Source organism: Microtus oregoni, unplaced genomic scaffold (assembly GCF_018167655.1).
Source record: "Microtus oregoni isolate MIOR12 unplaced genomic scaffold, Mior012 000004F_ref0000308, whole genome shotgun sequence".
Classification (NCBI taxonomy): domain Eukaryota; kingdom Metazoa; phylum Chordata; class Mammalia; order Rodentia; family Cricetidae; genus Microtus; species Microtus oregoni.
In genome coordinates this window covers 8,327,326-8,339,213 of record NW_024543063.1, presented here as the reverse complement: position 1 = coordinate 8,339,213, position 11,888 = coordinate 8,327,326, and the positions used below count along the sequence as shown (strand labels likewise).

The 11,888-nt window shown below is 44.3% G+C and overlaps 1 protein-coding gene across 1 annotated transcript in view; it reads left to right on the top strand.

The window, feature by feature from the left end:
• The window catches only part of Trpm8 (transient receptor potential cation channel subfamily M member 8), a 70,711-nt gene that overhangs the window by 14,691 nt on the left and 44,132 nt on the right, over positions 1-11,888 (top strand). The window contains exons 6-8 of the mRNA XM_041650485.1: positions 260-434; positions 2,534-2,601; positions 8,220-8,417. Of these exons, the coding sequence (XP_041506419.1) occupies positions 260-434; positions 2,534-2,601; positions 8,220-8,417 (441 nt within the window). The remainder of the gene's footprint in view (positions 1-259; positions 435-2,533; positions 2,602-8,219; positions 8,418-11,888) is intronic.

The following is an 11,888-nucleotide window of genomic DNA, read 5'->3' as shown; positions in this document are numbered from 1 at the left end:
TTTTTTTTAATTTTTGATCGGTGTTTTATTTTTGAGTCATGAGAATATTAAATACATATGAACAAGACAGCGCAGTTCTTGCTCATTCTTGGTTTACAGTAGGCTGTTTGTGACCATCTTTTTTTCTACTTCAATTTTGGTGCTCTTTGTCTGTACAGTCACCAGAGGTCACACACAGCAAACACAAGTTCTCTCACTTTAGTAGGGCCGTCGTGATGTCGCCCTGCATCCCGAAGACAAGTGTCCTTGTGCTTTCCAGGGATATTTCTCGGCTCAGTACATCATGGATGACTTCAAGAGAGACCCTCTCTACATCCTTGACAACAATCACACCCATCTGTTGCTTGTGGACAATGGATGTCATGGACACCCCACAGTGGAAGCCAAGCTGCGGAATCAGCTGGAGAAGTACATCTCGGAGCGGACCAGTCAAGGTCAGTCATTAGGAATGGGAAGGCCAGCATGGATGGTGACAGTTGGAGGCCAGCTATGCATGCATGCATGGCTGTTGTGGAGGCAGCTGGTGCTGCATGGCTAGCTAGCCCTCTTGATTCCCCATCTTCACTGCTAAAGAGGAGCTTGTATTTCTCCCCTTTCTTCAGGATCCCAGGAGTGTCTCTGCAGGAGCCACTGACATGTCCTTCAGCATGCTGAAGGGAGTGACAGATACTTTCTTACACTCTTGCATATTCATTTAGGAAGCCTGCTGGCTTTTTTTTCTATAGGCATTTGTAAAAAGTGAAGCCCCTAATGGAAAATGCATATTTAAGAAGCAATGCAATTAGGTAGGTTGTTGAGGACCGGCCTCGGCAAAAATACTTCTTACCAGGGTAGGGGTGTGGGAATTGGAGAAATATAAGTAAAGAATATGAAGACTCATAAAAGATAACAGAACAGAAACCATAGAAAGTATTGGGAGGGCATTCCAGTGACTGAGATCCTGAATTCACCCATGTTTATTAAAAAAAAAAAAAAAGGAGCAGAAGTACATCTGCATATCCTGACCACATGTCAGGAAGGCATGGACTTATTAGAATGGATCTTAATCTCAAAAGAACCAAGCAATCACCTCCTGAGTTAGGACGTGCAACTATGCCTGTCAAATCTCCAAACTCTCCTACCGTCAGACAAGGTGGAAATGGGCCTGCATTTTTTTTTGTCCTCCGCAGTAGATGATGACCAGACTGAGCTGGGCCATGTGGAGAGAAGGAGAGTGGGAAGGGAGAGGGGGAAAGAGAGGAAGGAAGTGTAGAAGCCATGAGGGCAGAGGTACAAAAGGGGGCAGGTAACCACAATGGCTGCATTATATAAGGAAGAGCCTCTGGGAGAAGGGTAGACCAGCTTCTGGGTTGGAGAGTTCAGGGTAGAAGGCTGGGTATGCCAGTCATACCCTGTAACAGGTAGGGCCTGAGGGATGCTGGGAGACCCTGCCAGTCAGTGTCAGCACTGATATATTAAATAGGCAACTCAGGTATTTGACCTGGGTTTGAGACTCAACAGTAGGGTAGAGATGTTAAGACTGTTACAACTGGAAAGCTATTTAATGTTTTGACTTTGGCTCCTTCTTTGGGTTACCAGAACAGAATCACCTAAAACACTGGTTTTGCAGAAACTGAGTGCAAGACCTTATCTGATAAGCTGCATGTGTCTTCTTTTCCTGTGGACAGGGTGCTGAGAGGCGTCCTGCTTTGGAGCAAGGCTGTCCTGTGGTTTAGTGACAGACTGCCTCACAGGACACAGTCTCAATTGTTTTGGCTTCAATGAAGACACAGCTTAGGAAGTTATTTATAGCTGCACTCAACTCCATTGAGAGAATGCCTCATTATGCAAATTTGTCACCTACTTAGGAAAGCATGGGATTATACAAATGAGGGAGAGAATAAGAGCAAACTTTAACTCAGTCTCATCAAATCCACAAATGTTAATGAAGCGACAAATTCAGCATTTTAAAAAGCAGTGACAAATGACAGTATTAACACACCACTATTCCTTCATTGGGATCTATCAGTTCAGGGCCAAGGTCAAATCCAAGCAGTTATCGCCAAGGCCATGAGCTCTCAGAGCAGATGGTCCTCTAACGTGGGATGTCCTTCTGTATATGTGTTGCTTTATTGATTGATGAATAAAGCTATTTTGGCCAATGTCTTAGCAGAGTAAAGCCAGGCAAGAAATTTGAACAGAGACAGAGAAAGAGAGTAGGCAGACTCAAGGAAACGCCATGTAGCTGCCAAAGGTGAAAGATGCCAGAATCTACCAGTAGGCTACAACTTTGTGGTGATACATAGATGAATAGAAATGGGTTAATTTAAGATGTAAGAGCTAGCTAGGAATACACCTGAGCCATAGGCCAAACAGGTTTGTAATTAATATAGTTTCCGTGTGATTATTCGGGTCTGAGTAGCTGGGAAACCAACACACAGTCATTTACATTCCTCCTACTTCCTGCCACATCCCACTTCCTGCCACATCCCACTTCCTGCCACACTCAGTCCTCAAGGTGGAGTCCAAAACAGACTTTGTTCTTGTTTTACAGATTCCAACTACGGTGGTAAGATCCCCATCGTGTGTTTTGCTCAAGGAGGTGGAAGAGAGACTTTGAAAGTGAGTTTTGGCTTGGTTTTCTGAAAGACTGGTCTACACCCAATAGAAGCACCCTCCCCCTACTGCTGCCCCAGTCTTTTGCATTTGTCTAATCTTTTCAAACTAAATTTCCAGTTGGTGTATAAAATGGGCCTCACCATGACCTGTTCATACATGGTTTTCCTTGTATTTTCCTCATGTTCAGTATACTGCCTTCTGTCCCACTTCTTTAATCTCTTTCCTTCTCCCACACAGTCCTTTCTCCCTTCGTGATGTGTGTGTGTGTGTGTGTGTGTGTGGGTGGGTGTGTGTGTGTAGTAATAGGAGCTGCGGGGCTGCATTCCCAGCACCCCAGCCGCCTGCTCGGCTAGCTTATGCCCCGAAATAACAACACACAAACTGTATTCATTTAAACACTGCTTGACCCTTTAGCTCTAGCACTTACAGGCTAATTCTCACATCCCGATCAACCCATCTCTAATAATCTGTGAGAACCGGTCTTACCGGGAAGATTCTAGCCTAGTCCATCCTGGGTCAGAGCTTCATCCTGGGAGCGGGGCATGGCATCTCTCTCAGGCGTCTGCTCCCGAGAGGAGAGCTGTCGAGACTGGAGTCTGAGCTCACTTCCTCTTCCTCCCAGAGTTCTGTTCTGTTTACTCCGCCCACCTATCTCTAACCAATGAGAGCCAAGCAGTTTCTTTTTATTTAACCAATGACCTTCCTCCATCATGTGTGTGTGTGTGTGTGTGTGTGTGTGTGTGTGTGAAGTCTAGATTCTGCATGCAAGAGGAAATAAGATGTTTGTCTTTTCTTATTCAACATTCTTATCCACAGTTCCATCCATTTCTCTACAAATGACAAGACTTCATACTTTATGACTGACTAAAACCCCACTGTGTACACATCCAATACTTTATCCATTCATCTCTTGGGTAGCTAATCTGGTTATATATCTTAGCCACTGTGAACTGTACCCTAGAGGACATGGGAGTGCTGGTGTCTCTAGTGTCTGCTGACTTAGATTCCTTTGGGTGTGTGCTCGTGAGTGGTATACTGGATCGTATGGTTGTCCTAGTTTTATTTATATTTTGAGGTACCTCTATATTAATTTCTATAGTCACTAATTAAAATTGCTTTTCCTTGGCCCCTTTGTTAGTGTTCTGTTGCTTCATTTCTTGATGCTAGTCAGTCTGACAGGAGTGAGATGGACTCTCAAGGTAGTTCTGGTTTGTGTTTTCCTGATGGCTACGGATGTTAAATATACTTTCATTTTCTTTGTTGGACATTTGTATCTCTTCTTTTGAGGGCCATCTGTTGAATTTAGTTGCCCATTTGCTGACCGTGCACTTGGACTTTTGGTGCTTAACTTTTTGAGTTTATAGGTTCTAGATACTAATATCAGGCCAGCTATAAAGATTTCTCTCCCATTCTGTGAGCTGTCTCTCCTCTCTGTTAATTGTTGACTTTGCTCTGAAGGAGATTTTTCAACTTTATGCAATCCCATTTCTCAATTCTTGTTGCCGTTGCCTGACCCACTGGAATCCTTTCCAGCAGGTACTTGCCCACATAAATATTTTGAAATGTTCTACCCATGTTCTTTTGCTTCAGTTCAAAGTTCCAGGTCATGTATTAAGGTCTTCAATCCATTTTGTGTTGATTTTGGTACCAGGTGAGAGATAAACATCTCTTTATTCTTCTTGAACTTTAAAAGATAACGTTTCCAGGTATGCTAATCATTTTGGCAGTTTGTTTTTTTTTTTAAGCTTTTGGGGCTTGAAGTATGCCATTTCTGACTTTCCTGACTTGGGGTTTCTGCTAAGCTGTCTGATAACTCTAACGGGATTGCCTTTGTGAGTTGGCATCTCTCCCTTCAACGTTAGATATTGCTTCTTTGTGAACTTGCGTTCCAGTTGTAACATGCAGTAGTAAGATTTTCTGGCAATATGCATTTAGGGCTTAAAAGACGTCTTGTGCTTGGATATCCCTTCCTTTCCCTAGTTGAATACACACACACACACACACACACACACACACACACACACACGTATATATTGCTATAATGTCCCTGGATGACTTTTTTGTACTTAAGTTTTAATTGTAGCTCCTTCTTCTCTCCCGCAGATTCACAGATTTGGTTCTTTATGATGTCCCAAATTCCCAAGAGCCACATTCATGAGCTCTCTTGATTTTGCCCTCTATATATCCTAAGGACTTTCATGAAGTAAGCAATGTCTTCTCATCATGTGTTGTTCCTTTACTAGACACAGGCTGCTCCTCAGCTGAGAGAGTAAAGAGTTGCACTCGGAATGGCAACTCTTCTGGGGATCCTGGACTCCATATGCAGGAATCTCACACCTAAGCCATGCTGCCGACATGGAGCTCCTGGATGACTCTGCCCGAGTGATATTGAGCATCTTGGCAAAGACTCCATTTCCCCACCCACATCGCAGGCTCTGTTGTTACAGTTGCACCTGCCGGAATTCAGGCCTCTGGCTCCTTAGAACTGAGCATCAGTGACTACAATGTAGCTAGTGTTTGGATAGGGTGCTTTCAGTGATCTTTGTTGTTGTTGTTATAGGAATAAGATCTTGTAAGAAAATAATGTTCACCTTCTCTCTTTATTATTTTCATGCCCACCCCTTTTCCTTGCTTTAATTTAAAACTGGGGATAGAATAAGCAGACCTACACACAGTAACCGTCTCTGGCCTAGCGACCAGAGCACACTGGAATTTCTAGTCCTTGCTAGCAAAAATTTTCTAGAATTGTAGAGGAACACTCACCATCTGGTCTTTTATTTATGGTGTGGCTTTTAGTTTATTCATTCAACAGATAGTTATGAGATGTTTTGAGAGCTGCTTTTGAGACCACTGTTGAAGAAAAAAAGATGCCATTCAGGAGTCTTTGAACGAAAAATGTTTTTAAAGGAATTTCAGGGAACAAGTAAATTGATCTGTGAAATGATCACTGGATAAGCGTGGACAAAGCAGCCTTATGAAGAGGAGGTGGGGAGAGAGGGTGTGAAATAGACATCCCACTTAGGGCCAAGCCGTCTGCCGTCTCTCATTCTTTGCCCAGCTGTGGATGGACTAGTCTCTGTGTTAATCGCCGTCTCCTGCGAATAGATGCTTCTCCAATAAAGCTTGACTGATGCACTAATCTCAGGGTGTAGCAGTGACTCATAGCAGTCAGTGTAACCCTATACCCAGTTACCAGAGTGACAGTCACAGGTTCTCCGCTAGGGCCTGGGTGTCTTCTCACAGATTCCCGTCCCCAGTGACAGGATGTGGTTTCATCCTGTGGAGTAGGTCTTAGCTCCAATCAGAAAGGGATTGCTAACTCCCATGACATTTATGCTTCTATTGTACCAGTGGGCATGTCTTGCCGGCCCGGTTGCTATTGTAGCCCCCCAGGATTCATAGCTGGGTAAGATAGATGATTACTTTTCTACTCTGGTTGTATATGCAACACTTCCCTGCAGTGTGTGTGTTAGTTAGTTAGTAGAGATGAGGCGTTCGGGTCAGCATTAGCTTGGTTTCTCTGTGTTCCATAGCTCGTGTGGGTGGTGTCTTTAGCAATAGGCTTACTGTCAGGTACAATACCCTGTAGTGTTTGGGGGTCTGTGGAACCTCACTGGCCAACTCCCTAAAAAGGTAACCCATTCACGTCCCTGAACTTTTAATTTATTAGCCTGTGGTGACTTGTAAGGCCTTTGTTGCCCACTTATTGATTGGATAGAGAAACAGGGAATGACCAGGGAGGAGCTGGAGGAAGGGAGTGACCTTAATCAAAATGCACTGTCTGAAATTCTTTAAGCACTGATAAATGAGAAAAAATAAAGAGGAGACAGAGAGTGGTAGCAGGTTAAAGATGTAGAGAGAGATGGTAAATAAGAGAGATGGATTGGGAGCTGGCTGCATGCCTATTCTTTCTCTGAAACTTAAGATTTGGAAAGATTTGTTCTAGGGTGAAGGGAAGAAGTTTCTTTTCCCACTGCAACTTAATGGCGGGGGTCTCTCCAGTATCAACTGCGAAGACCTGTATCGCTTATTCCCATTCCTCGGAAGCAGGGACCGGAGATCAGGACGCCAACTAACATCGAACTAATGTTTCTTGGGCTCCTTGGCTCCACATCTTTTAGCTGCCACCCAGCACTTGTGCTTCTGTTCCTCTGGGGTTCTGAGGATGTGGATGGGCTGCCAGGCTGCTCCCTCACACTCCTCATAGCCCCACAGTCTTGGCGCAACAGGCTGTGTCTTTTCCACGGAAAGCCTTCAGCCTCTAAAGAAGGGGACTTTCAGGTTCTTCTGTGCCCATGTGTAGCTTAATCCTTTGATCATGAAGTCAGGAGATAAAGATTCTGAGGCCCCTCTTCCACCTCCTGAAGTTCTTGCAAAGAACACATCAGGGCGAGAGGTGTTTGTTCACAAAGCACATCTATTTCGCTTTCTTGCAGTAAGTGAAGGGGGCAATGATGGAGCCAACACAGTAACTGCTGGATGCTTTTAAAGTATTCCCAGGGCACTGATAGCTTCCTTTAGATAAGTTATCGATACAACTGTGTGGGATCAAACCTTCACAATTGCCACTTACGCGTCACACCAGTTTGGGGAGTGAACCATTCTGTACGTAAGGTGATTTTCAAAGTACCCTTGTATGGAAGGCGTGAATTATCGCAGGGGTTTTTGTTGTGGAACATTTGTTTAACCAGGCAAAGAGGTGTTACATTGGTTTATGCTGCATTTGTTTAACTATGTAAAGATGTGTTGCATTTGTGTTAATTAAATAAAATTAACCTAGGCTCAGAGAGGCGGGGTTAGCAACTGGTTGACAGGAAGTAGCAGGGAAGGGTATAATTTTTTTTATCTATTTAAGTTGGGGTGGTGTGGAAGGAGAGAGGCTTCTGGGAACACCAGCTAAGAAAGAAAGTTTGTTGCTACTACTCTCTACTCTAGGCTTTGACTTTATAATTTTATTAGAATAGACTAGAATTCCCCTCCAGGCTATGGCCTGAGCAGTTGGGCCACTAGTAATAATAGTAGACTTTCATTTTTCTCAGGATGTCAAACAACTGGTTCACTTCTCCCATTCATAAAGCCGCTACAGTTGGTTCAATGTTGGTTTGAAATCAAAGCTGTTGAAGGAGCTGCGGGCTGTGTTCCTGCCACCCAGCTCCTGGCCGCCTGGCTAGCTTATGCCCCGAAATAACAACACACAAACTGTATTCTTTTAAACACTGCTTTGCCCATTAGCTCTAGCACTTACTGGCTAATTCTCATATCCCTATCAACCCATCTCTAATAATCTGTGTAGCACCAGTCTTACCAGGAAAGATTCAGCATGTCTGACCTGGCGGCTTGCTTCATTGCGTCTGCCCTGGGGAGTGGCATGGCGTCTCTGACCTCACTTCCCTTCTTCCCAGTATTCTATTCTGTCTACTCTACCCACCTAAAGGCTGGCCTATCAAATGGGCCAAGGCAGTTTTTTTATTAGTCAATGACCTTTCTCCATCACAAAGCTGTGGAGAGAAAAGCAGTAAGAAGCATCAGAGCATCTTGTGATTTAGAGCCTCGGTCCTGAGCTAGGTTGTGTTGCTCATTGCCGCCCCTTCTGCATGTCCAATTCTTTCTCCCTCTCATAGGCCATCAACACCTCCATCAAAAGTAAGATCCCCTGTGTGGTGGTGGAAGGCTCCGGGCAGATTGCTGACGTGATTGCCAGCCTGGTGGAGGTGGAGGATGTTCTGACCTCTTCCATGGTCAAAGAGAAGCTGGTGCGGTTTTTACCACGCACTGTGTCCCGGCTGCCTGAAGAGGAGATCGAGAGCTGGATCAGATCTGTGAGTCTGGGGAAGATGCTGGGGGTTCCTGGGATGGAAGAATGTCTCACGTTCTGTTGCTAGGCACTCTTTACTAATTCCCACAGAGCAGGGCCTTAATGGCCTCCTTTAATTTACCTGAGAGGATGGCTCGCTTTGTAAGCCTGATGGGACGGTGGGATCCAAAATGGTCAGATAACAAGCCCTTTCTAGATTAAGCTCCATTGTCTAAAATTTGCAGCTTAGAACTATGGTTGAATTTCACCTCTACAGCTGAGAGACAGCACCTGCACTGGGCCAGGCCTTGACTAGCAATGGCTTGTATGATCTCCTTACCGAGACATTGCATTTTTCAGATTTTTCCACCAAAAGGTAAAACTGGTAGCTTTGTAGGAAATTTCTTGCAGGGATTTTTTTTTTCAATCACATCTAAGTCTAGCACAGAATCAGGGGAATGGAGATGAAGATTGTAATTTATGGAAGGTGAAGGCAAAACTGAACAAAGAGGCTGAGAAGCAATTCAGCCGTTTGCATCCTTCCTTGTGCTGAGTCCCAGAGTGCACTGGTTGAGCGCACACATCACGGTCAGTATGTGATAAACACTGGCCTCCTTGCACCAGAGTGTCATGCTCTGCAAAAAACAGATACCAGTGAAGAGAACCATCAAAGATCCAGCCAGGGAAGGTCAAACCTGCTGTCTATCCGGAGATAGTGAAGTGGTGGGGAGTGGCCAGGTCACTCATCCCTTGATAATCTTTCCACATGGAAATCCATACACAAGGGTGCTCACTCTCTGAAGTGGAAATACTGTATACCTGGATAGTTTTAGTTAATTTGTTGCATGTTTATTGCCCCTCTTGATGGAAGAAGGTCATTGGTTAATAAAGAAACTGCGTTGGCCCATTTGATAGGCCAGCCCTTAGGTGGGTGGAGTAGACAGAACAGAATGCTGGGAGAAAGAAGCCGAGGCAGGCAGTAGCCATGATTCTCCCACTCCAGACAGAAGCAGGTTAAGATCTTTCCTGGTGAGCCACCTTGTGGTGTTACACAGATTATTAGAAATGGGTTAGATCAATATGTAAGAGCTAGCCAATAAGAGGCTGGAACTAATGGGCCAGGCAGTGTTTAAAAGAATACAGTTTCCATGTAATTATTTCTGGTAAAGCTAACCATGCGGGTGGCTGGGCGCTGGGAATGCAGCCCGCAGCTCCTACTTCACCCTCTCTATTTCCTGAGGTGGGTAAAAATAATTCAGTAGCCAGTATAAGAATACCCAGAGAGGAGGGAATAGAGAACTATTAGTTTGTCTACCTAACACAGACTTGGGTCCATCCCAGTAGATTTTCTTTTTAACTCTTCTAAAAGTTGACACATATCATCTGGTTCACATCACATCCAAAAACCAGGACAGTCCCAATGGTTCCTCTATTCTTTATGAGGGATTTGGATTTCTACTTCAAGGAAACCATCGCAGGCAATTCATCTTAAGCTAAATGTCAGGCTAATTTGGCTGCCTTTGATTATATTATCATTCCTGTGATTCATATCTAATTTATATTCATATCTAATTAAATATATTTATTTCTAATCATGTCAACCAGAAGACATACATAAAAATGGAAATTGCTCTGGCATTTTAGCTATGCATTCGTATAGAATTGTGAAATTGGTACAGATTTCCCAAAAGACCAAACTTGAGAGTAGGATTATTAATTAATAAATATGTAAATCAGTGAACTATATAAGCAGCCTACCAATGTAGTCTTGAGTGACCTCGCTAGTCATGTGAATGGCTGATCATCAAAGCTGAACACATCCTTTCTCTGTCTCTCCAAGAAATCCCTCTCCACCTGGGAGCTCCCCTTCTCCCCAACAGCTTTCTCACACTGTTTCCACATACATACTCCGAGCCCACCAAGACCTTGACTTTCCATAGTATCTGAATATTAGCCATATACCATCCGTTCAAACATCTAAAGTTATTTCATCTTCTGTTCATTAGGTAAGTTCTTATTATGTGTATGTCATGTGCTAGATTTGGTTTGGTCACACCAAGAATTGTGTGTATGTCAGAAATAGTCTATGGCCTCACATAGGGAACGTAAGTTGAAAAATACCTTGTGTGAAATATATATCACTATATTTTTCCAACTGGAATAGGTATGCATTAGTTGCTGTTATCTTTGCTGTGAACAGTACCTGGCAAGGAATAACTTTAAAAAAAGGAAGGATCTATTTTATCTCACAGTCATAGGGGCTACAGTCCATCACAGCAGCAAAAGCATGGTGGCAAGAGCATGAGACAGCTGATCACATTGCCTCTGTAGTTAAAATCGAAAGAGAGAGAGAGAGAGAGAGAGAGAGAGAGAAAGAAAGGAATGCTGATACTCAGCTCTCATTCTTTTTATCCAGCCCTGGACCCCAGCTCATGGAATGGTATCACCCACATTTAGGCTGGGTCTTCTCCTCTTAACCCCATCTAAACAGTTCCTTATAGACTTGCTTAAAGGTTTGTTTTCTAGGTGGTTCTAGATCCTGTCAAGTGGAGCACCATTATAAACCAGCTTGGGGTATTCTGAAGAAAGATGGCATGGATAGAGATGGATAGATGGATGTGTTATGGTGTGGGGCTTTGTGGAAGGCTCTGAGATGAAGTGATGTGGGAACCAGTATCTGAATGATGGAGAGTGAGTGGGGGGGGTGAGGGTGGGCATCATGATGATGGGAACTGCATGTACAAGGGTCCTGAGGTGAGAAGCTGACACAGAGGAAGAACTGAGTGATGGCAGAGGAGGTACAATTGTGAGTGGAAGCTGAAGCGCGTGTGAGAGTCCAGAACAGGCACCTCTCTGAGCACCGTTTTCAAGTTTGGGTCTTAATCAACTGTCATGAGATACCACCAAAAGCCCAGAAGCAAGGAGAAAATGAGATCTGGCTTACATCCAGGAGCTCTCACGCTGGTTGCAGCAGGCTCAGGGAGGGGGAGATGGGAACCCAGTTAGAGAGTCCTTGGAACCCTCTCCAGGTCTGCTACTGTGCTTTGTATCTGTAGTTGCTTTCTTCTCTTTCCATTGCAAAGTCAAAGATGTCTTACCTCCACAGAGTTGCCCACTTTACATGTGCTCCATAACCCTGGGCCCTAGATCTGTTTCCTTGCCAATCGTTTGTCTCGGGATTCCTTTCCTTTGGCTTGAGCAAAAGCCTGCACGCATGGTGAAGAATCTTTCCTTCTTTGCTCATCTGTTCCTCTCCCTCAAAAATCCTCACGGTTGGTGTTTTGTTGAAACTCTGGTTGATCTCCCCCTGACCATTGGGTGCACATCTTTGGAACCCATATCTTCATCATCACTCTTCTCAATGAACAGAGGCCTTAAAAGTTCACCTCCTGATAGCCAGGCCCAAGAACTTTCTCAACCCCTTGCTACCTTCCTGAAGCAAGAGCCCAAGACCCCTGGTTTTTACCCTGTTGAGATCAGGAAGGTCCAGCTCTAG